The 22,694-nt window shown below is 41.9% G+C and overlaps 1 protein-coding gene across 3 annotated transcripts in view; it reads left to right on the top strand.

The window, feature by feature from the left end:
• LOC134546964 (collagen alpha-1(I) chain-like) overlaps positions 1 to 22,694 on the top strand; it is a 79,706-nt gene that overhangs the window by 24,899 nt on the left and 32,113 nt on the right. For 2 of the 3 annotated variants that reach the window (XR_010079319.1, XR_010079318.1), the window contains 2 exons: positions 5,107 to 5,183; positions 6,188 to 6,316. Coding sequence is in view for 1 of the 3 variants with exons in the window: in XM_063390367.1 (XP_063246437.1) it covers positions 5,107 to 5,183 (77 nt within the window). In the remaining 2 variants the exon portion in view is untranslated. Of the gene's footprint in view, positions 1 to 5,106; positions 6,134 to 6,187; positions 6,317 to 22,694 lie in introns of those variants that run through there. The other variant, XM_063390367.1, reaches the window with a different exon arrangement.

The following is a 22,694-nucleotide window of genomic DNA, read 5'->3' as shown; positions in this document are numbered from 1 at the left end:
GCCATAAACAGCTCTTGCTAGTTATCAGTTTAGCTCATTACAGGAATAATGTTACGCCATTTTTGACATAAAGCTACACTTAATTATTAACTTCATTCCCTTCAGCTTCACCACCATGGCAGGCATGGAGTTATTCTCCTGCTGTTGGTATTCCTTACTGCACAGGCCTGCCCTGCCTAAGCCAGATATTATCCAGCAAGTTTAAAGATGAATTATGTTCCAGAGATCTTTTTTTGCATCATCATCATCCTGTTCTTTCATTCTCCCTCTGTCCTCACTTAATGAACATCAAGTCCATTAGCTTCCAGGGAATTACTTTTCTTTATCTTGGGAGATGTCTGGACTTTGTGATCTCTACCCTTCTGCTGAATCCCAACATCCTTGTCTCACTCCAGGGTCCCAGCAGCCTTAGTTTCTTTGCTCCATCATTTTCTCTAACTTCAGGCTTACTTCTGACTTTCTCCACTTGTACCAGCTGAGCCCTCACAGTTCTGTCCAGCACTTTTTTTACTGAGAAACCATTGACCCCTGCGTTACTCAGTCCTGACATTTACACCTGCATTCCTTCTACTCAACAACTTTATAACATTTGTAGTTACTGTATTCCAATAGAGGGTGTCTGCAGCATCTTAAAACCCTCCTCTCAACTTCCATGTATTTAAAAAATCACAGATTTCATTTCTGCTGTAGTGAGATTATCTTCCCTCTGAGTAAATAGACTTTCTCACCCAGAAGTGAGTAGGTGAGGAAATCTCTTCACAGTCTCAGTGGACCTAGTATCTTCCATTAAATTTCATCAGCTCTCTCTCAATCTGTCCACACTCTCAAAATAGTGCAAGTCCATACACTTCTCTCCTCAAAGTCCTCCCAAACTTTATCCACTGGTATAACAGGTTATCTGACTTACCTTTTTTTATTTTTTTTTTGGCTTGTTTAAGCTTCAAATCTGTGTAACTTCTTGCCTTCACAAACTCTCTCCCTTATCAAGGGCCCATGTTGGTGACTCCTACTGAAGCCCTCACTAGACAAGAAATGTACCCAGGCTCCCAGAACAGTGGCTGGACCTTGCGTTCCAGCCTAGGTCCTTCCTGTCCCTTTGGAGAAGGTGACACACTGTGGGGTGGCCATCAATCTCAGCATCTGCTGATGCCAGGCTCCAAATTTCATGCCCAGTTGGGCTACTAGGGCACTGGTCACACTCCCCAGATCCACAGTCTGAAGGTACAGAACACACCTTCTCCAGAATCCAGCCACTGGCCACTTCTGCAGGATGACTACAAGCCTTTATTTTGCCTGAGAAATGCCCCTTTCTATTCCAAGAAGACGGGATAAAGTGGTGTCCCCACAGCATGCAGACCAGAGTCTTTGCCAGCAGGTTTTCAAAACCCTCTCTGGTTGTGCTTGCTCATAAACGTACCCCAAAGCCTGGATGTGATTTTATTGTATTGCACTTCCTGGCTCCAGGTCGGCTGCCTGTGTGCTGGGATTCTTCATGGAAGCAATGCTATCAGCTCGTCTGTTTATGAGACTTGTACGTGTACTTACGATCGTCATGGGGAAGATCTGGGCACCACTACAGTACTAATAAATGGTCAGCAATAATAAAAATAAAGGAATAAACTCTAAACAAATAGCAGCAGCAGGAGCTGGCAAGAGTCAAGAGACTTGAATGTTTTCTTCTCTTTGACTTTTTATTAAAGTTAGTAAAAAAATTGTATATGAGGAAACTTTTCCAGGAGAAAATGCCTCTTTTTTTGCTTTTCCCAGAGTGAAAACTCAACAAACAGAAACACAAATGTTCCTACACCACCATATTCAAACTTAGTTGATTCACAGGTATGTTCATTTATTGAAACAACACATTTTAGGCAAACACAAGCATTTAATGGGATTTTAAAGGGTGTCCTTTAAAAATGTTTAATAAAAATTGTAAAAATGAAGAAACCTCAAAACTTAATAATTTTATTTACTTTCACATCAACCCAGTTGCACAACTTCTGCTAAAAATTTGCAACCTCTTTGAGTATATTGAATACATAAGCGTGTATGCCTGTGTACAAATATATACAAATACCTACACATGCTTAACTGTTTCACAGCCTTAGAAAATGTCATGAACCTCTCAGATGCCAACATTTACTGCACTTGTCCTGAAGCAAAGTCTCTGGAAAGACAGCATCTGTCAAGCACTCATACTCTGGCTATCATGGGGTATATAGAGCCCAAACGGGTTGGTATCTGTCAAAAGCTCATCTGTCTTGAAATGGAAATGACAAATGCTTTCCCACACTGAAGCAAGAACTGCTGTTTTTTCACTCCATTTTGCAAAGTGCCTCTGTTTGCGGCTTTTCTTGCAGCAGAACCCTTTAAGGGCCACCCATCAGCCAGGTTCTGCTGTATGAGAGTGGCACCTTTTCTCCTGAAGAATGGTAATAATTTATTCAGTGGGAATTGACCAGTTGAACTAGTCTATTGGACATGGACTTCACGCCATTTGAAAGCTTTCCCCACAGGCTATCATCAGCATACCTGTCTCAATGCAGCCTTAGGTGACTACTTCATCTCTATCTGAGCCTTGTATGGAAGGGCTTCTCCAGAAAAAATCCACATAACCAATTTTTTTTTTACCAGGTACATATTGGCAGAGATGTTCCATGTTCTCTACCAAAGCACTCTTCCTCGTTTTGTTCTTTCCTTGTCTTTCCTAAGTATGTCCCTACAGGATAATTTAACTCTTTCTCAGAACTCTGGACACCAATGTAAAAGTTACAAAAGTGAAGCATTTTACATTTGCAACATGAGAATGTAGACCAAGTCAGTAAAATCAAAACCCTAACAAAAATTAAGAGTAGAATTCAGCCAAGCAAACTGCTTCCTAGTTAATCTTCTTTTATTAGAGCACAAACACAGCAGATCTCCATATGTGAGGGATCTCTGGGGATCCCTGTGGCTGAAGACCTTTACTACCATAAATTTGTATCTCTGTGCTCGGTAAGTTACATCCCTGGCTCCTTCACCACACCCCCCTTTAAAAGCTGTTCTTCTTCCCTAATACCTGTTTGCAGCACCTGTTTTCTGCACAGCTACAGTGAAATGACACATTTCACCCCTCAGCTGCACCTCTTGGCTCACATCTAGTTTTTGGGCCTTGTAGAGGGCAAGGCGGCTGTGATGAAAGTATGATCTGCTGTTATTTACTTCAGAATCTGGGAGACAAATGACTATCTGAAAAATTAATTTCAAAACCCGCCTCTTACAGATTATGAAATTACTAATAAAATATTAAAAAACCGTTAATCCCAAACACAGTGGCTATGGATACCTGCAAACTGAGATGAGCTGAGGCAGCCCCAAAGCTAGAGGTGTTTGGGTAACCCATAGGATGAAGTGCCAGTGTCTGAGGGCTGGGATCCCCAGGGAAATCGCTCCTATGAATACAGACCAGCTCCTCCTTAGCAGTCAGAAAGCAGCAGAAATGGTCTTTTGCCTGGAGAAACTTGGTTGCCACATATCCTAAACACATATTAAAAAGAGCTTTTGTAAGGTTATACCCTCATTTTTGAATAGTTAAAGCATAAGACTAAGGGATAAGATCTAATTATCATAATTATGTGAAGATACACGGCTTCGTTTCTTGTAACCATTTCTTCAAAAAGAAGCCTCTGAGACCATTTTAAAATGATCTTTTAAAAGAAAGTTGCGTAATTTAACAGTAATATTTCAAAGACTTCAAACCCAAAAAGCTACCCTAAAAGAAAAGTGAGTTTTTACACCATTGTTATGCTACATGGGTCCTAGAGGATATCAAGGCAAAAAGCAGCAGAACAGCATCAATGCAGCAGCCCCATTCCAGGGCAGACAAACCCACACAGTGTAAATTTGAGCTGGTTTTTACCCTTGGCTCTGGAATAATAATCTCAAGTTAAGGTTATTACACCATTTGCACACGTAACAAGAAAATACTTCAGGAAAGACTCTTAAAGCAATTGATGAACACTGAGCTTTCAGGGAGCCCAATGAAATTCCTGCTGAGAGTTTCAGAGATAACGAAGCAAGGTGCTGTAAGTTTAAATTACTCATTCATCATCACATAAGTTACTTAGCAGCAGAAGCCCAAAACCCAGAATGCTTTCTGATGTTTGGTAAGCTTTTAATAAATGTTGTGACATGACAGAGGGTTCCTGAGGCAGGGGCCAGGAGCTGATAAGGCAAAAGTTGCATTCCAGACCCCTATCTTGTGTTTACTTCAATCTGACCACCGGGCAGCATTCTTTCTAGTGGAAGGAACAAAGTGCAAATCTCCTCCTTCCCTTCATTCTTAAGGGCCAGGCTCCATTTCTGGGCAGAACATGAAGGTTTACCTTATCAGGAGAAATTCAGGCCATGTGGCACAGCCCAACAAACAACTCAGCCATGTGCAACGTGCAGTCCTGTGCTGCAGTGAAAGGAAGAGCTGGTGGAAGATGCACTGCTCTGCAATATCTCAGGGACAGATAATACTCTAATGACAACAAAATTAAGTCTGAATGGTCTGGGAGCATTAATGAGTTGTAACAGAGCTCTCCAGTTGGGATAAAGTGGTGACAGAGATTGCATGGTCTTCATAGTTCAGAGCATTCCCCAGTGCCTCAGCCTTTGCCAGTCAAACAATTGCAAGTTTTAAACTCTCTAGAAGGCACTTTCCATGTCAAAGTCACTGGCCAGGGTTTCCCAATCTTTTTTTTTTTTTTTTTTTTATAAAGGCAGGAAGGGATGGCATCTCCTACTGATAGCAGAAGTAAGTCTTGGCCTTATGAGGAATTGTTTTTCTCAGAGCTGTCAGGAAATCTTAGCAAAAGCACTGGCACTCTGGAAAGGTCTGAGGCAAGGGCCATGCTGCTGTTAATATGTTCAGACAGTGCCAGCCCCTTGCAGAGCAGGAGGTGCTGAGTGTCTCATCAGTTAGAGGACATGAAGGCTCTCACCAGCCCAGAGTCCTGGGATGCACTCTGTGTACAGTGGATCCAGCTGGTTTGGTTGATCTCACTGTAACCATAGTCTACAAGACCTTTTGCTCAGCTGGGAGGAGATTCTGCAACTAATATTTCTGTTCTGGCTTCTTTTCAGGACCAGCACTGGAAGAGCCCCTGCCTTCATCACACCATGCTGCAGAGTCACTTTACATCTGCCCATCCTCTATCTAAGTGAGTACCCATATCAGCTACTGTGTCCCAGCCAGGAAGGAATGACATTTTGGTTTAATGAATGTGGTACTTGGTTTTTGCTACTCTTTCCGGATTTTTGTCAGTTTATCTCTATGAGAGGAAAGATTTAACTTTTCTTCTGTATTTGAGCCTGTAGAGATGGGATTCGATTTCAACAGGAGTCTGTGGGCTTGTGCCCTTTTCCACATTGGAAAGTGCAAATAACAGCAATTTTCCTTTCAGATTGTACAGTGGTATCTGTCAGACTTTTCCAAATGTGGAGCCAAGGTGGGATGTTCTATAGACAGTGGCAACTGTGTATTCCTAATACCCTTTGAAGAAGTCTACAATATCATCTGTTAAAAAGCATCTGGAAAATCCACCTTAAAAAAGCCACACCAATGAAACAGCCTGCCAAGCTGCAGCTTCCCGATCCTTCCATTATAAAGAAATTTGCTTATGGTGCAATTTATGTAGGCTCCATATTCCAGCAAAAATACATTAAGTGGTATCAGGTTACTAGAATCACTCCTAAAGCAACTGTTTCCTAGAAGGGGAGGATAAAAAAGTGAAGCAGCAGCTTGCTTCACACTCAGGAAGTCGTTGTGATACAGGACTCTCAGAAAAGCAACAGGAACGTGAGAAATTATGGTGGGTTTTTCTGTTTGTTTACTTATGAAAGCCTAATGCGGTGAATAAAAGCAGAGGAAACACCCACTTTTCAAAACTGAACTATTATCAGTGTTTCAGCAAGGACAATGTCTCAGGCCAGCGGTCTATCTTCCATAACAAAACAATGACAATAGTAATACCCTTCCCACCTCTTGGAGAAATTTATTGGAAAAAATAGATTTGTTCTATCTTAATCTTTGAACCCCTTTTTTGAGAGCTTTGATGACCAAAATGTTTTGACCCTCTCTTTAGAGTCAAAGAAGCTTCCTGAAAGAAGATCTAATACTCCAACCTCCCACTCACCACAGATAAACTTGTGTTCTCTCTTCCAGCAAAAACTCACCCTTTCAAAGACATGATCTGACATAAAAGTAAAGAAAAGATATACAACTTTTGCTGAACTAAGGTTTTACTGTAAGGGAAGAAAATATTAGCAGAAGCCAATGCAGCTGCTACAGAAGGTTGGTGTGTTTTTTTTTTCTTTTGTTAAGAAGCTACGTAGATGCACAAAACAAAACTAACCACATGTTTAATTAGTAGGAGTTAAAATAGTTTCACTAGAATCCACAATCATATACTCATCAGCTGAAAACACCCATTTTTATATGGGATTTTTTTCCTTACTTTCCCTGCTTTTCTGGAGCAGAAGCAGCAAGCTCGGATGAAAACTTGAGCCCAGACAGTTCTTTGTTTCAGAGATTAACCTGAGTACCAGAAGAACACTTTTACACAAAGTGGAAGTGACCTACTTAATGACTGTGACTCATTTTCCTCTTTCTTTAGGTTGGTGGTTAGCTGCCATGCCCCCATTCCCCTCACCCCCCAAGGAAAGGATCTTGTTTTGCTGAGCATACCTATACAGCTTTAAATATGAAGCAGTGCAAAATGTGCTCTGGAGGCAAGGGTGAGCCTGAGGTATCTGGAGCTACATGAAACTTCAGCTTCAGAGGAGTCTCGTTTCAGCAGGCAGTAATTCTGCAGTTACACAGATGGGTGTTATATTGTCTTCCTGGGTAGATCTAGGCAGGCATGTGCTTGTTAAGAACATTTTAAAACATTTGATCTGCAGAAGATACTGGCTCTTTTACTTTCTCAGCTGATGCGATCACCTGCTCCCATTACTTGACTTCTAGAACAGTAAGAACAAGGTGATCCTGAAGAGGTGACACCCATGTGAGGTATTTAATTTAAATACTGGCAACAGGAGTTGAATTTGTAGAGTTGATGATGCAGTATCAGTTAGGATAAATGTGAGCAGGAGAGTGACAGTGAGTAGAAAACATGAACAATGCTGCAGTCTGCTTGTGCTATCCAAACTTGCCCATGACTTTTATTCCTGTAGCCACGAGATCCTAAACATGCCTTTTAGTTTCAGGATACTTCACTGTAATCCTCTCATGAATAGTCACTATGCATGCAGAGGAAGAGATTAAAAACCAAAAAGCTGACTCACATCAATCTAAGGCCTGGCACACTGCAAACTCATTAAGGAATAGCTCTCCACGCTTCCCACACGAATATTTGCCATGTGCGATTCTGCCCTTTCTGAGACTCCTAACCTGCCACTGTGACTTGCAGCTGGGTACCTTGTTCTTCCCTCACACCCAGAGCTTCCACTCCCCTATATAAACTCTCAGGAACCCACCATGTCCTTGGCCAGACCTGGTCTCTGTCTCGCCACCAGAACCACTGGTGGAACATCGTCTATCCTGCACAGCCACAGACGTGTTACTGCTGGCAGACCCAGGGACGGGCCTGGGGTCCCTTTGCACAGCTCTCTGTGGTTCAGAGTGGAATGACCAAAATCTTTGTGCCATTTTCTATGCACACAGTCCCTTCAAACCAAAAGGAAAAGAAAGGTGTTTCTATACCTGTCTCTCTTGTCTATCTGGAACCATTGCTTTAAATAGGTACTGAGAGACTCCTTAGTACTTTCCAGACTAAAAACAGGTAAAAGCCAAGACTGGGAGCTAGAACAGCCTTACAACAACCAGTGGCAGTACTTGGCACTAAACTGAATGAACTAAGAATTTGAAAAACATCTATATGTCTCTTGAAGGTTTTCACTAAAAAAGCACCCGTGAGCAAAGTTACTTTCTTACATTAACATATATTTACCAGCTAATTTTCTACATGCAATTTACCTTTTTAGAAGTCACTGTATGATATAAGACTGAAATATCTTACAGTATTTACAGTATTGCTCCAAAACTCGGTATCATATGGTAAAATCATCTCTCCATTTCAGCTGGTCTTTCTGCCAGTGCTTCCTGCTTCTTCACCTCATCTCCAGCAACTCTTTCTGAAGAAATTAATTATCCTGTCCTTCTCTGACAACCACAGCAATCTCCTCTATGGGTCAGTTCTTACAATCATGCCCTCCCCAACTTTTAAGGTATTAAAGCTAAATAACAACAAAATGAAAAGGAAACTAACCCTAAAAACACAGAGGGACTTCTCTTTACATGGTGCTCTTTCACTGCATATGTTCAGTGCCAAGCTGGTCTTAAAGTATGCTTTCCATTGATGCTTTATACCTTCCACCCCCTGCCAGACAGCTTCCCTCTTATCAGCTTCTTTCATTTTTCAGGTGAGTTTTTTAGCTATCATATAATATAGGAATCTAGTTAAAAAGCAATCAAATTAAAATACTTGAACACTGAGTAAAAGGTCTAAGACCCAATGCTGAGGGCATTGAGAACTCAGAGACTCACAAAGTGCTAAGAAAAGCAGATACAAACCAAGCCTCAGGGATGGGCTTAACAATATTTTCAAAGTGATAGTTTCTAAGACCTTCTCAGGGGAGATTTTGTTGCAATACAGAAAGTTCCTGAGCTGCTAAACTGAGAGAAAGCCTGAAAAAAGGATCTTTTCTGCCAGGACATAGCACACAAGAAGGAATTTAGTTTCCAAGTGCTTTCATTTCTGTTTTGTCTCAAAGCTTTATCTGTTTTTCAAGCTATGGGATCTAGTTTCTGTTTAAATAAAACTTGAGTTTGTATTTAAAAGCTCTTTTAGAGTTTTTAGAACAAGCAGCTTAAGAAAAAGGTTTACTCAGATCTGCCTCAACATTTTGGCCAGCTTAGAGTCCCATCACACCACCTTAGGTTGTGAAGAACCCCCCTATTTTCAGTAGAAAGTAACAAGAAATAAACATTTCTAAATGCTACACTTTGTCAAAATGCCTTGCAACTTGTGAGAAACACCTGTGCCCTGCCTTTAAAGAGCTGTGATGTTTTTGATTGGGGAAGAGACGCTTTCTTCTAGTGAAATAGGACACAGATTCTGTCTCAAAACTTCCAGAATAACCAAGATACAACACTGTACAGAGCACACATTAACCTTTTTGTTTGCATTTACTTGCATGACTCTTACTCACCTTTACTATGCCATGAGGTTTGTATCTGGTATTACAGTGGGGAATCAGAATAAGCAACATAGAAAAAAGGTCATTGGAAGAATGAACAGATGAATCAAATGGCTTATTCAACCAGTTAAAGACAATGGGGCCAGGTCTTAAAAACCCATCTTTGCACAGAAAGGCAAAACGATGACTCCTGTTGTCTGATACACTACACGATTCCTCAATTTGCAAACTCATTTGTACTGGGCTCATCACTGTCATGTTTGACTATCAGAGACTTATTTTCTACTTGGCAGCACCATATCCAGTTCAAAGAATAGCTGGGAGTCTTCCATTTATTACCTGAAAAGAATATGCCTTTTTAATACATACCCATTATGGCACAACATAAACATAAAACTCATTCAGGTTGGAGGGGACCTTTGGACCACCTCACCTCTCCTGCACAAAGCAGGGATAACTTTTAAGGTCCTTAAAGCTTCATCCAGTTAAGTTTGGAAAACATGAAAGGATGCATTTAATTTCAGTCAGGAGTTCATTGTTCCAAAGTCAGTCCCCTGCCAGGACTAGTAATTTCTAGTACTCCTACTCCAAAGGGGTTCTTGAAGATCAAATAAGTGTGAAGCTCCTACACAGTGCTCTATGACAGCTTCCCATGGGACCCTGAAGATGAAATCTCTTCTCCTAAAGACATCACCCTGCCTTCCTCTCTTTCCTCATGGGCTTAAATTTTATCATCTCACACTAATTTCAAACTGTGATGTAAGGGCAGATTGCCAGGTAAACAGTAGAACAGTCACAATATCAGCTTATTTTATAGTTTCAAGACAGTCCTTTATAATGCTAATATCAATCTCATAAAAACATTACCATGATGCAATGCCAATGATAGTGACTATTATATATCTTTGTATTACTTGTCAGTCCAGTCTTAACGACATAGTTAACAACATTAAAATGTACAGTGCTGCATGATTTAAGTAACGTCATGCCAATAAGACGAATGGCAAAAGTTCAGATCTCTGAAGATCTTGCTCTATCTGCCTGTGGACACCTTTGTATTAGCTTTGGCTTGCACTTTTACAACCATCCTTTCAGCCATTTGAGGGCCAGCAGGATGTTTGTGAAACATTAGAGCCAGAGGAAGCACAAAGTAGCATCCTCTGTGGACAGACTTATCTGGTGCTGCCTGTGAACCAGCTCAAACTGCCCACACAGGATGTGTCCACACAATTTATTCACTTCTCTGGGGTCATGTACTCCCTTGCTCCTCCCCTCACCTCCTATAGTTTTTAAGAATTGCTTTAAGAGCCATTTGTACAGATGGAACAGCAGAAAAAGTACACTCATAACAGACAAGGCAATATCTCACTTGTGAAAACAAATACATGGGTATATGCTTCTATATGTATGCACATTCAAGTTTAATTTAGGGATTCTTGTTCTTCTGCCTTCCTACTCCTGCCTTGTTGACATCTGCCAAGATCTTGCCATTAATAATAGTTTGGAAACTGGTGAGTTTATGAATAGAATTTCATTGCTATGCTATTTTGTCCGTTGTCAGTACTTAATTTTACATGCCACCCATAACATCTCCAAACCAGAATCTGATTGACTGAATATGTCAACTTTATATTAGCTTTAGCTAATAATAAGTATTTAGTTTTAGAGACAGACCATTGCTGCTAAGGTGTGGTCCTGATGAGGAGTTTGAGGAAATCAAGGTCTTGATTTTATCACAGCAGGGAGTTACAGCTGAAACTCTTCTAATCTTTTCTTTTGTTTGCCAAACAAGAAGTTTCTGTATTTGGGCAACCAGACAAAAAAAGCCTAGAATTTCAAGTTACCTCCAGTGTACATACCACATGTAAACCAAAATGCAAACATGATGAAAAACTAAATAAAAGCAGGAGAAATTCCCAATAGCATCCTGGATAATAGTGACAGCCTTTGATGCTTCTTCTCAAAGTGGAAGAAAAGCAGTCTGTTAAGAAGTAGCTTAATAGACTGCCAGCTCCTTTTCTCTCTCTCCAGACTGTGTCTGAGATCTTAAAAGTTTTTCAGGCACCTGACTCAATTGAACAGCTCTGGTGGTCTGGGCCATGGTTTCTGCTGTCAGGGTCATGTAGATCTCTTTAGAGTTCCTTTTACTTAGGCTTCCCTTTTCTTTTTTATTGATCTTCATTGGAGTTAATTACTGTTATATTTATCACATCACCATTTGTGTTAGCCAGTGCAGAGCTCTCCTGGATATACAGACACAGGCTTTCCTCCTTGCCTCATCCATCGGTGTGACTGAGCTGTGCTCCTGAAGCCTTCCCAAGTCCCATGGTAACCATGGATGGATTGAAAGCCCCAACTTTAAAGGGGTGTCAGCTGCCCCCACAACCCACCTCTCTCAATGCAATAATCAGGATCTGTTTTGCTCCCAGCAGCCCACAAGATTCTTCATCTACATCTTCAGCTCTCATCCACTGCATCGCTCATTTGCAGCTTTCAAATCTATTATTGTAGCATGATCCTTTGAGCAATTGCTGTTGCTTTTAAAACCAATTTATTCCACATTCAAAGGCCTCTGAACTCCCATAATATTCAGATTGGTGCCTGCACATTAAACTCTGGTTGCTAACAAAGGTCTCAGAAAACTACCTGGTTACACATTCAAGCTAGTGCAAAAATAGTGAAAAAAGAAAAGGAGATAGGCACATTCAAACTACATTTACTAGTCTATCTTCCCAGTTTGAAAAATTCCCTCTCTTCTAAATTAAAGACAAGAAGCTTTCCACACACTTGTGCAGTATAATGGCTGTTCAAAAGCTTTCTTATAATTACCCAGTGCTGATAAATGCTGATTTTGCACAGCACTTCTGAAAACAGAAAGTAGAAAGTTTTATTATGCATTTTAAATACACCTAATACACTACTTCAGTTGCTGGATGAATTTAGAATATGAGGGAGCCACACTAACTGCATTCCCATAGCATTTGAATCTCACTTAATAGTTCAAGAGTTCAGAGGAACAAGGGCTTACACAAAGCCCATCTGTCTGTCAACCCTTTCCCCAGGTACCCTTGAATCTGGTGGTCAGTTTCAATCACATTTGACATATTGAAGCCGCAGCAGTCTCTTAAAACAAATTTTACAGCGACCCATGTGGGAAGAGGGAAACAGAGGCACCCCAGACCAGAGCACTTCTATTTAGCAAGGAAGAGGCAAGCAGAAGCCAGCCACTACCTGTGGCTTTGGCGGGCATGCAGCTCTAGCCTTGGCCTTGCACACACAACCTATCTGGTTCATCTATCTGGTAAAAGTGGTAAGTGGTGAGAATATGAGCAAATAATTTGAATTAAGGAACAGGATAAAGTCCAATTATCACTGTAAGATGATGAGAACAAAGGATGAAGCAGAGGGTTAGGAGAACCAGAGAAGGAATCATTCTGCAGTCATGAGAAGAGTCTGGGGATATTGTTATGGGGAAGTCTTAAGATGCCAAGAAGACAGGGACATTTTCGTGAAGACTATAGCAGACAGATATTGCAGCTATGTGGGAAACCAGAGCTCTATATTTATTATGGGTCAGTGCAGAGTGTACTAACACATATGGAGAGAGCTTTGGCCCTCATGAAATAATGAGTAGAAAGGACTCAGTCACTCACTCAAGGCATTTCACTGTATTAGAAACAGGACTGACTTTAAAATTAGACCTAAATGTTTAATGCCTGATACAGGGGCTTGGCCTTGATACTACTTTTAACCACCCTAAATGGCCTGAGGTACAGTTCTCCTCTCCATCACATTTCATTGTCCAGCTTAAACTATTTGAATGGCCTAACAGCTACTGTGTGACAAGAAGGACTCTTGTTCAGGCCCCCTTGACCATTTTTACGCTCCTATAAACTTAAATGCACATCATGGGGTCATGACACCACACAGGCCAGCTGCTCCCCAAGGCAGGGTGATCCAGGAGGCAATGGGAACCCAGGCCTGGCAGGACCCAGCCTCCCTAGACAGGGCCCAAATGAGGCAAGCAGGACTAACCTGGAGACAACAGCCAGAACCAGCCCATGAGGCAGGATCACAGTGATGAAACAGGTCTGAGGGAAGCTGGAAGTTCAGTCCAACCGTCAGGGTTATGACCAGGTTTAATGATGGCCAGGAAGGTCCACAACAACCAGGCTGGTCTAAGGCAGGATATCAATCTGTTGGTTGAGGTCTGGATCGATTCGGCCCACAGTGAAAAAAGGTACAGCCCCAGACATGGCTAAGAGAGCAGCAGCCCCCCATCACTGCTCAGCCAGGGCATTCCAGCCCCGGCTGGGTTGAAATAGGGCTTCCTGCCCCATGGGTGTGGCTGGCAGCTCCAGCTGAGGCTGGTCAAGGCTCTTTACTGCACTCAGAGGCCCAGCATATGCAAACTTGATGAAGATGGGACATGGCTCAAAATGGAGGCATGGGGCATTTGAATCTATTCAGCAATTACAAATAACCAGTGACAATACCGCACAAACAACAAATACAGACTTTATTCTGGCCCAGAGGCTTGTGTGGCCAGGCTTAAAACGTGCATGGAGGATGGCTTGCTGCAGAAGTGGGAGTTGCATTCTTCTGCTGACGCTGTTTTCTTTGCATTTCCCCTCTGAAAACACACTGGGAAAAGCAGGGCTAGGGTTTTGTTAGCTTTAAGACTTCCTCAGATCCATTTGAGTCTTACTTGAGAAAAGATTTAAAAACCAAGAAGCCCACTTCAAAGAGCCAGTGTGCTGAAAACAAACACATACAACGCACACATAAAACACACACATGTGCCAATGGGTTATTGAACTTGAATCTACACATGTAGCTCCTATGTGAGGCAAAGCAGACTAGGGCCTCTTCTTGAGACTTCTTTTCTACTGCAATTAATTTTGATGTTTACTGAAAGGATAAGAATTATATCAGTACTATGCAAGTGATTATGCCAGCCAGTTGATGATATAAAGAGTATGTTCTAAAGCTTTTTCTTTCCTAGTGTAAGCTGCAGAAATGTGAGAAAATTCAGGCTTGAGCTGAATTGCTGATTCTGTTACTAAAAGTGCCATGTCTCCCTGTCAGCCAAATTTGGGGCTTAGCAGAGCTTTCACCATTTGCCCCCTGTGCAATACTCATAAATGTTGCAACCAATATAAAATTTGGGATGTGTGGGCAATGCTGGAAGGTAAAAACATTCTTTCTTTGCCAGATATATATTAATTGGTTGTTTCATTTTGCACATATGGGACAGTAAAATGTATTTGTTTTCTTGCCAATAAAAGAACATTTTCCTAACTCCTTAGTCACAAGGTATCTACAGAGGGAGAAGGCTCTGATCTTTCCTGTTAGGTTTATGGTTTACATTACAATTCATACACAAATGCTTTTTGGCATCTAAATCCTGAGCTAGAAGTATTTTTAAAATTATGTCCTGAAATAGGAACTTCAGAACACTGTGTCGGCATCTGGCAGATATCTCAAGAGTGTCATGAACTATTACTACTTGAAGAACTTGGCAGGCACTCCATGAGCCTTGTGTACCTTACAAGTGTGTAGGAGTCCAGCTTAATCATTGAGCATCTGTATAGCTGGGCTCTGTAATGGGCATATGTCCACCCACCAACCTCAAAAGCACACTGTGGTATGTCTGGATTTCACAAGATACATCTGAGCCCCTGAGCAATGAAGGCTGCTCAAACACGAGTGACAGCAGCCCACTATTTTATAAAAGCAAGCATTTCCTCAGGGCAAACCTTGAATCACTAATCAGTCTCACTGCTCAAAGAATTTGGCACGTGTGTTTCCATCCCCATGTGTTTTACAAAGTGCTGATACACATGCTAAGGCTGAAAGCCCTTTATAAAGTGTTTGGGATCTCACATACAGGAGTGTTTCCTGGTAGGAGAGCTCAGGAAGCATTTCTGGGGCCCTTGGTGAGGCACTGGTGAAGCCAGTGGGCCCCTGGTGGTGACCACCATCCTTGCTCCAGGATGGAAGAGGCACCGTGGTGGGACTTTGTTGCAATCTAATTGACATTGCAGCCATGCCGCATGACTGTTCAAGAGCAGTAGCAGTTGTGTTTGTAGAATAAAAAATTTGCCTGTAAAATGTGTGTCTGTTTAGTGAGGCCTTCACAGAGGTCTTTTGGTGGGAGTTTTATAAGTCGTGTCCTTCAGAACCTCTCCAGTCTGCAAACATGCTCTTTCTGGACAAACATTTGCTGCTTTCAGAAGGCACTCATGTAGCATTTGTACACTTCGGTACGGTTAATGCCAAGACAAGACTTTTGCCATTTTTGAGGGTCTTCATGGAAAAGTTGCATAAGTCTGCACAGAAATGTTAATATTTTTTCATGGTTTACTCATAATTCCAGCACAGAAACCACATAGCTCCAGCACAGAAAACAATGGCTTTGGCACTGCCTGAGCCAAAGGAGCTAAGGGCTGGAAACCCAGGAGCTCCACTGGTGTGAGCACCCTCATCAGAGACCCAGAAGGAGAGCTGAGGCAGATCACCAGTTTCAGCCCGGGCGTGCATGCCATGGCAACGCATGACAGCTTTTCCCAAATGCCTCAGTGATACTTGATCCCTGTGCCTTCCATTTTTTTAACAGAGCATAGAAATCACCCAGATTGGGAAGGCTCTGACGAGAAGTGCAAAGGACAAAGTATAGACCATCAGTCCCAGAGCCCTCCTCCCACACAGAGCAGGAGAGCAGGACAAAACCAGAGCATTGGAAAGGCAGGGCCCGAGGTGAGAGGCAAGAGCTCCTCTCAGTCCCTTGTCGCACACACTTATTTAAGGCACCAGCTTTGCTGAAGATGAGCACCTTATCTGACCCATCCTCTCCAACAGGTGCCCGTCTCTGTCCTGGGCTGTCCAATTTTTGCAGTAGTTGAAATGAACCAGAATGCTCCTGGTGTTTGTCTCCGGGCCTGAGCTTCTGGGACCAGCAAAGAGGACTTGTTCCCTGCAAGCCCTTGGCTCTGGCATTTGAATTGACACAGAATTTGAACAGTTGTAGAATGTGTCACAAAACAAAACTTTTAACTCTGGCCTTTATTTAATTTGACACTGGGTGAGGCCTTTATTCTACATCTTTCTTTAGCCGATAGAAATGTGTTTGGTCTGTATTAATTTTTTGTTCTGTACCAATGGTTGGCATTGATTGGTTTCATTTTATTCGCTATGAATGTTAAAATAAACAAACCAAGGTCCCAAGTGGTGGTCAGGGATTTTGCCAGACCATGGGAACTAGTGGGCCCCAAGAGGCTCTGAAAACCACCCAGAGAAAAATCTGCACCAAGCAAGGATAATAATCTGTTCCAGAAGCTAGAAAATATTTTCCAGGAGACTTGGCAATTATGGCTTAAGATGGAGAAAGAGAGAAAGAGAAAGATGGATAGAGAGAAATTGCCCTTTTTCCAGGAAAAATGGGGAAGTCTGAGAAAAGCCCCAGCTGTTGCAGGGTGCTTAGCCACAAGGCGAAATTGCCTTTGCATCTCCAGAGATGCAGAGACAGTTCTTTGCCCACCTGTGGAGTCCAGACAGGCAAAAGCTGGAGGAAATATTTGTTTACAAGAGAGGTGACAAATAAGGCTGGTAGATGAGAATTTAAAAACTTAAACTAACCTGTACCAGTGTCTAAGACACACAAAATGATGTCTAGGGAAGTCAGTAAATCATCTGGTCTGAATTTCCTGAAGCCAGCTGAGTTTCAGTCCTTGGGATGGGCCATTAGGTTTGGACAGTCTTTCCCATTAGGAGCCAAATTACTTGTTTAACACAAAGTCATCATTTAGAAATGCCTGGAGATTTGATGTGATGATAGCTTGATATGAAGAACCAACTGCTTTCTTTGGCAATTTGTTTTAATGCTCACTCTCATGGTTAAACTTTTCTGATAATTTTTTCATTTGAAGGTGCCAGGCTTCCATTTCCAGCTATTGGCACTTGTTGCACATTTCTCTGCTAGATTAAGAGCTCCTTCATCCATGACATTTCCTGTCAGGAAAAATTCTCTGTAATCAAATAATTTCTTTTTTTATAAGTCTTGATTAACTCAACAGACTGTATTCTCCAAGTCTTCACTATGGCCCTTTTCTCTAGATCCTGCACAGGGGTTTGGCTGTTTTCCACACCCATGCCAATATTTCAACAACGTCCTAAAACCATGGAGGTTGAAAAAGTATTCCCAACACTGTACACAGATAAAAGCACATCCCTGCTCAAACTGGATTGGGGTAGTAAAGTCTTCTATTTCGGTGAAGCTGGCCTGGATTCCATTTACTAAGGAGGTTCCACTCTCTTAGGTGCTTTGACGGTGTCTCTTGCTCACTTGCTTCAAGTCATACTGATCACCTGACTCAGTTTCCAATGTCAAATCATCAAGGACATTTGTGAAGTTTTTATCTCTTTTTAGAGATCAGTCTTGTGCCTCTCACCTGAAGAGTTTCTTGCCAATGTGACAAGATCAATTCTCCCTCGGTTTTGCCTGTGACCTACGGCTGATGATTGAGTTGCTGTAGTCAAACCACAATTTAACTGCTTGTTGGTTCAGTCTGGTTATACCTCAGCAGCACTGAATAACCTGCTGCATACAGATGGCTGCCTGAAGGGAACCAGCAAGGGAGCTCTTCAGAGAGGCCTCAAGCCCTATCTTAATCCCTTTGGAGCAAACCACACAGACATTGTGTATCATTAGTTTCTTGCAAGAATGTTATCTTGTAAACCAGTGCAGACTTCTAGTGACTGTGTTCTCATTAAATTTCATTAACAATTAATTTCTCTGCTGCCTAGGATCCCTTGTCAGGCAGACCAAGCTGTAGTACTGTCAAGTATGCTGGTGACCTACTGTGATGTTGGCTGAACACTCTGCATTGTTCTAATGTCCTTCTGGTGTTTCAGGATTCACTAAAAATGAATGCTTCTAGGCCAGGATCTGCTCATTCATCTCTGTAGGTCTCTTGATTGCAAGTTTTCTAGATCTGCTGATTTTCAAAAAAATGAATTCTGAGTCAGTGTGTTTTCATATAGTCCTGTTTTATGAGTAGAAAGAAGACATTCATGCTCATTAGCTTCTGGCTTCCAAATACAGACAAGAACGGAATAAGTCTATCTTTTCTACATGACCATTAATAATTTCATAATTTTTATCTATCAAAGGACCACTTACTTCTTGTTGTGCACCTTGCATCCTCACAAAGTAGTCATGTTGTTGCTTATGATACAAATATGGTTGCCCCACTCTTGCCTGTTTTCAGCTGCTTTTTGCATCTTCCATGTTACTAAACCTCCAAACCTTTCTCTTTCTCTTACTAATGTATAGTTAATTTCGCTTGAGTATTGCTCCTGCTGGCTGGACAAAATTTTCTGAGAGACCTAATCTAATTTTCTTAGATTATCTTCTAAGGAAATCTTTGTACAGTCTGAAGTTTTGGCATCTGGGTCATGCTCTAAAAGAATCAGTGTTTTTCAGTAGAGAATTCATCACTTCTTTGTGATGTGCTCTGCTATTCACTACATTCTGAAAAACCAAATAAGAGTGAATACTGCAACTGTGTGGATCACTGTAGGTCAGCTTTTGGTCTTAGTTTATTTTCTTTTAACTCAAGATTTCTTTCTCCCTTCAGTTTTATATGAACATGTATATATTTGTCTTTAAGTTAATAATCATTATTCTTCTGACTATTTTTTCTCCCAATTCCACTCAGGTCCAGGAAATGTTTTTTATGAAAATATGCGTACAACTCATCATCAGTGTCTTCCATTTGCCACTACTGAGTATCATGCTGCTACAGGCAGGCTACTATCAAGTTTCACCCAGTGACTAATTATCTTTCTCTAGTATAAAGAAACCAAAAGACTTACCTCTTTGGAAACAATACCCTTTTGTTAGAAATTCTTTTCAGACAAAGATTATCTTCTAAGGAAATCTTACCTCTTCAGAACTTTTTTTTAAAAATAAAGCAGTTAATCATATCTGCTCCTCCTCAGACCTTCCAAAGTCTCCATCTGTGGCCTTTGCTGGAAACAAGAGCAAAATGGGAGGAGGAGGGCTAGAGGCACACAGATGGAGTAAGACCGACTGAGAGACAGAGACTGAACTTACCTTATGGACACTCTTGTCAACCCTAACCTATTTCTTGTATTTACACCAAGCCCTGTGTACTTGACACTCCCTGTTACTAAAAACTCAAAGCAGTATTGCTTAGACTGTTTTCAGTGTTGACACAATCTTCTTCAGTGAACAGATCTCTGATACTGTTGCAATTAATAGTATTTTGATCATAACTCCCCTCATTGCACTATGTGTAAGGTTTGTGGTTTTGTGTTTCCTGTAACAAAGTATTTTTATCAGAATGAGGAGTACTTAAAAAACCCCAACTGTTGTTGTTTACTTGTGTCTGAGTTTTAAGGCCCATACTGGAAAGCAGAAGAAATAGAAAATGTAATGTAGTTCATCCAAATTTTGTGCAAATAGACATAGCTGTTCCATGATGCCTCCAGCTAAATAGATTCCTTAGCTGCTGTTGAAATTGAACACAAAATTGTCTCCTGTACCCTGTCTATCAATATTTTTTCTACCATGGTGATGATAGTTAGGGAGTCGTTAAATTCAAAAACAGGAACATAACTGGATAAATAAACCTACGGGATCCCAACCCATGGAGAATTGGTATCCAGGTATTCAGCCAACTCAAACTGCAAATGTTTGTGTAAGAAAAGGACTTGTATTTCTTGTTCTGTGCCAGGCCCCTCAGTAATTATGTTCCAATACAAAACTCTTCATTCACCAATTCTGTGCACATGTCACGTGGAGCCCTTGCAAAACCTTTGAGCAGTCCTGAGCTCAGTAACAAGCATAAACTTGAGTCGTCCAATGCAGGTTTAACTGGAGCCAGGGGAAGCAGAAGTGGGTAGGTGTGAGGAAAGAGAAGGGAGACAGGACAAAAAGGTACAATTCAGGTACAAGGCAGCTGAGAGTAAAGAACTTGTGGTAAAAACAAAGCAGCAAATAACCTGAAATCCCAGCACAAGGTAATCTCCAAAGGAGGGGAATGCATCCCACACAATTGCTGACTAACAATTCACACTGACATGGCCAGAGAACACTCAAACAGTCACATCTGGACAACTGTCTGGTTGACAGGACTTCACAGAGGAGGAATCAAAGCCAAGAATGCCACTGCCAATTGCAGATGTATGATTGCATTCTCCCTGCCTCCTTCCGAGATCCTGAAGGCAGCAGGATGGGCAGGTGACACCAGAGAGTGCCATATGAGATGACTGTTTTATTGCTGAAAAACTCAACAACATTTTGAAGCAAAGGTTTGGGTAGCCAAAATTGAAGGTACTGAGACTTGTCAGAGCCCACGAAAGCCTGTCACAATCCCTTACGCCAAGTATTTTGCACTCCCAAAGTAATCACAGAGCTGTATTCGTAAACACAAATAGAGCGTCTGCAGGGCCTTGCCGCAGGAATAAGGAAGGAAGGGAAAATTCTCACTGTGGGACCAACTGTGTTTGCTGTCTGGCAGATATGGTCTAGAACAAGCCTGGAATTGAGAAATTTATCCATTGTGCCTTTTTTTGTTTGTTTTAAGAAGCATTTGCCAAAGAAGATGCCATGTTACCAGGAAATGACTGCTTGACTCGATACCGTATTTTCTGCTGATTTGTTGTGGTAAAGTGACTGGACTGAATGCCTAGCTCCATGAAAACAATCAAGATTGGGCCTCCTGATACAAGGGAGTCATTTTCCATAGACACAGGCTGCTTTAAAGAAATACCGGGGAAAGCACAGCATGCATAAGTGACTCTAGGAAAGACTGGTGCCACAAATGTTTCTAACATACGTTGTTAAGCTTTTCTCAACATAAGCCTCTTCATTGTATCCCAATGTAATGCCAATGTGGGAACAGCCAATTTCTCTCCTGGTTTCACACACAGCTGCTCTCTGAGCTAGACCCCAGGTGCAGGGTGGTCCTTGGAAGACCCCAGTGAGAAGATCTCTTCATGCTGCATTGGGGACAGAATTTGGCCCATTCAATAGCAGGGTAGAAAGATGGGCAGGCTCAGAGGCACATTTTTGCTTGGTGTTTTAGTTTGGCTGGTTCCTCAGATGAATGTAAACAATTGTGGGCCAAGATAAGCATGGAGAGAAGAAGATTCACTTCCACCTTGTGTGGGTGAGCTGTCGAGTCCCAGCTGTGCTTGCAGAGACAGTCCCACACTGCGCATGTAGATGGGACTGACACTGTGCTTCTTGTGGAGTGACTGCCTCACAGGCCCCACATCAGCTGCCTCCCCTATGTGCTCTAGCTGAATCCCCAAGAGCCTAGCAGTGCTCTCTTATGGGCCAAATCCAGCCATTCCTATGGGAACCACTGGGAAGCTACTATCCACATCCACAGGGAAGGAAAGACCTTGCAACATAAAGCAGTATGAAAGATGTTTGTCTGCCCTTTAAGGATAAAATAGTGACTCTTATTAGCAAAGTATGGGTAGAAAGAGTGTATTTTGATCAAAGCAAGGCTCACTGCTTTGCAAAACATGAAATGAGTTTCTCTTGCAAACAATTTTCATAGGTTCCATTTGAGACACATCTATCACATTTTCAATAAGTTGCTAAAGATGTACCAATCCACCACAGAGACTAGTTCTGACAGTTTCCTTCTCACAGCTCAGTCATCCTGTGGAAATAACCCCTAAAAATCATTTTTCAAGATTAGGGCACTCATGATGTCCAAGGAACGAGGAGATTGAACTGGCATACACTAAGAATGAATATGGTTGTATATTTTGTGCATTTTTCACATCTTGTTTGCAGTGAAAGAAGAGTTAGTTGAGTGCTTTCCTGGGTTTCACAATAACTTCAAGTAGAAGGAGATAGTGAGATCTGACCTGCTTCATCAGGAGTCAGCTATTTCTGAAAATGTTGTTTGGCTAGTTTGCTCCAGTGACTTATTTGGCTCGCTATAAAAACTATCATTTACACATAAACTTGGCAAATGTCAGTTGCTTCCATTCTAGTCTGGGAGGTTTTATTGCACTCTTGAGAAGAGTGGCAGTGGGTGAATAAGGCCTTTTAAGTCCCACTGGCAGCACAGAGGGTGCTAAATTTGCCCTGTAACAAAGAGCAGCAATTTTCATGATTCCTAGAGGCCGACTTGTCACTCGGTCTTGCGAGCATGTCCAAGAAGACCTGCTGCATTGTTATTTCCAGATTCTGAGACAACAGCTTTGAGGTGACAGCAAGTGCCTGCTGATGTGAAGCATCAGTCGGGGCGTGTGGTGGGAGCAGTGTAGGCTGGGCAGGCAGAGCAGGCCACGTGAGCTGCAGATTCCAGAGGTGTGGAGGTGCAGGCACTGGCATGTGAGTGACAAAAGGGTATACTACCCATGCTGAGAGAGACATACACCTCCATCTGCTCAGCAGAGAGATCAGCTGCACAAGACCATGG

This window comes from Prinia subflava, chromosome 2 (assembly GCF_021018805.1).
Source record: "Prinia subflava isolate CZ2003 ecotype Zambia chromosome 2, Cam_Psub_1.2, whole genome shotgun sequence".
In the NCBI taxonomy this organism is placed as follows: domain Eukaryota; kingdom Metazoa; phylum Chordata; class Aves; order Passeriformes; family Cisticolidae; genus Prinia; species Prinia subflava.
This window is presented reverse-complemented; position numbering and strand designations above follow the sequence as displayed.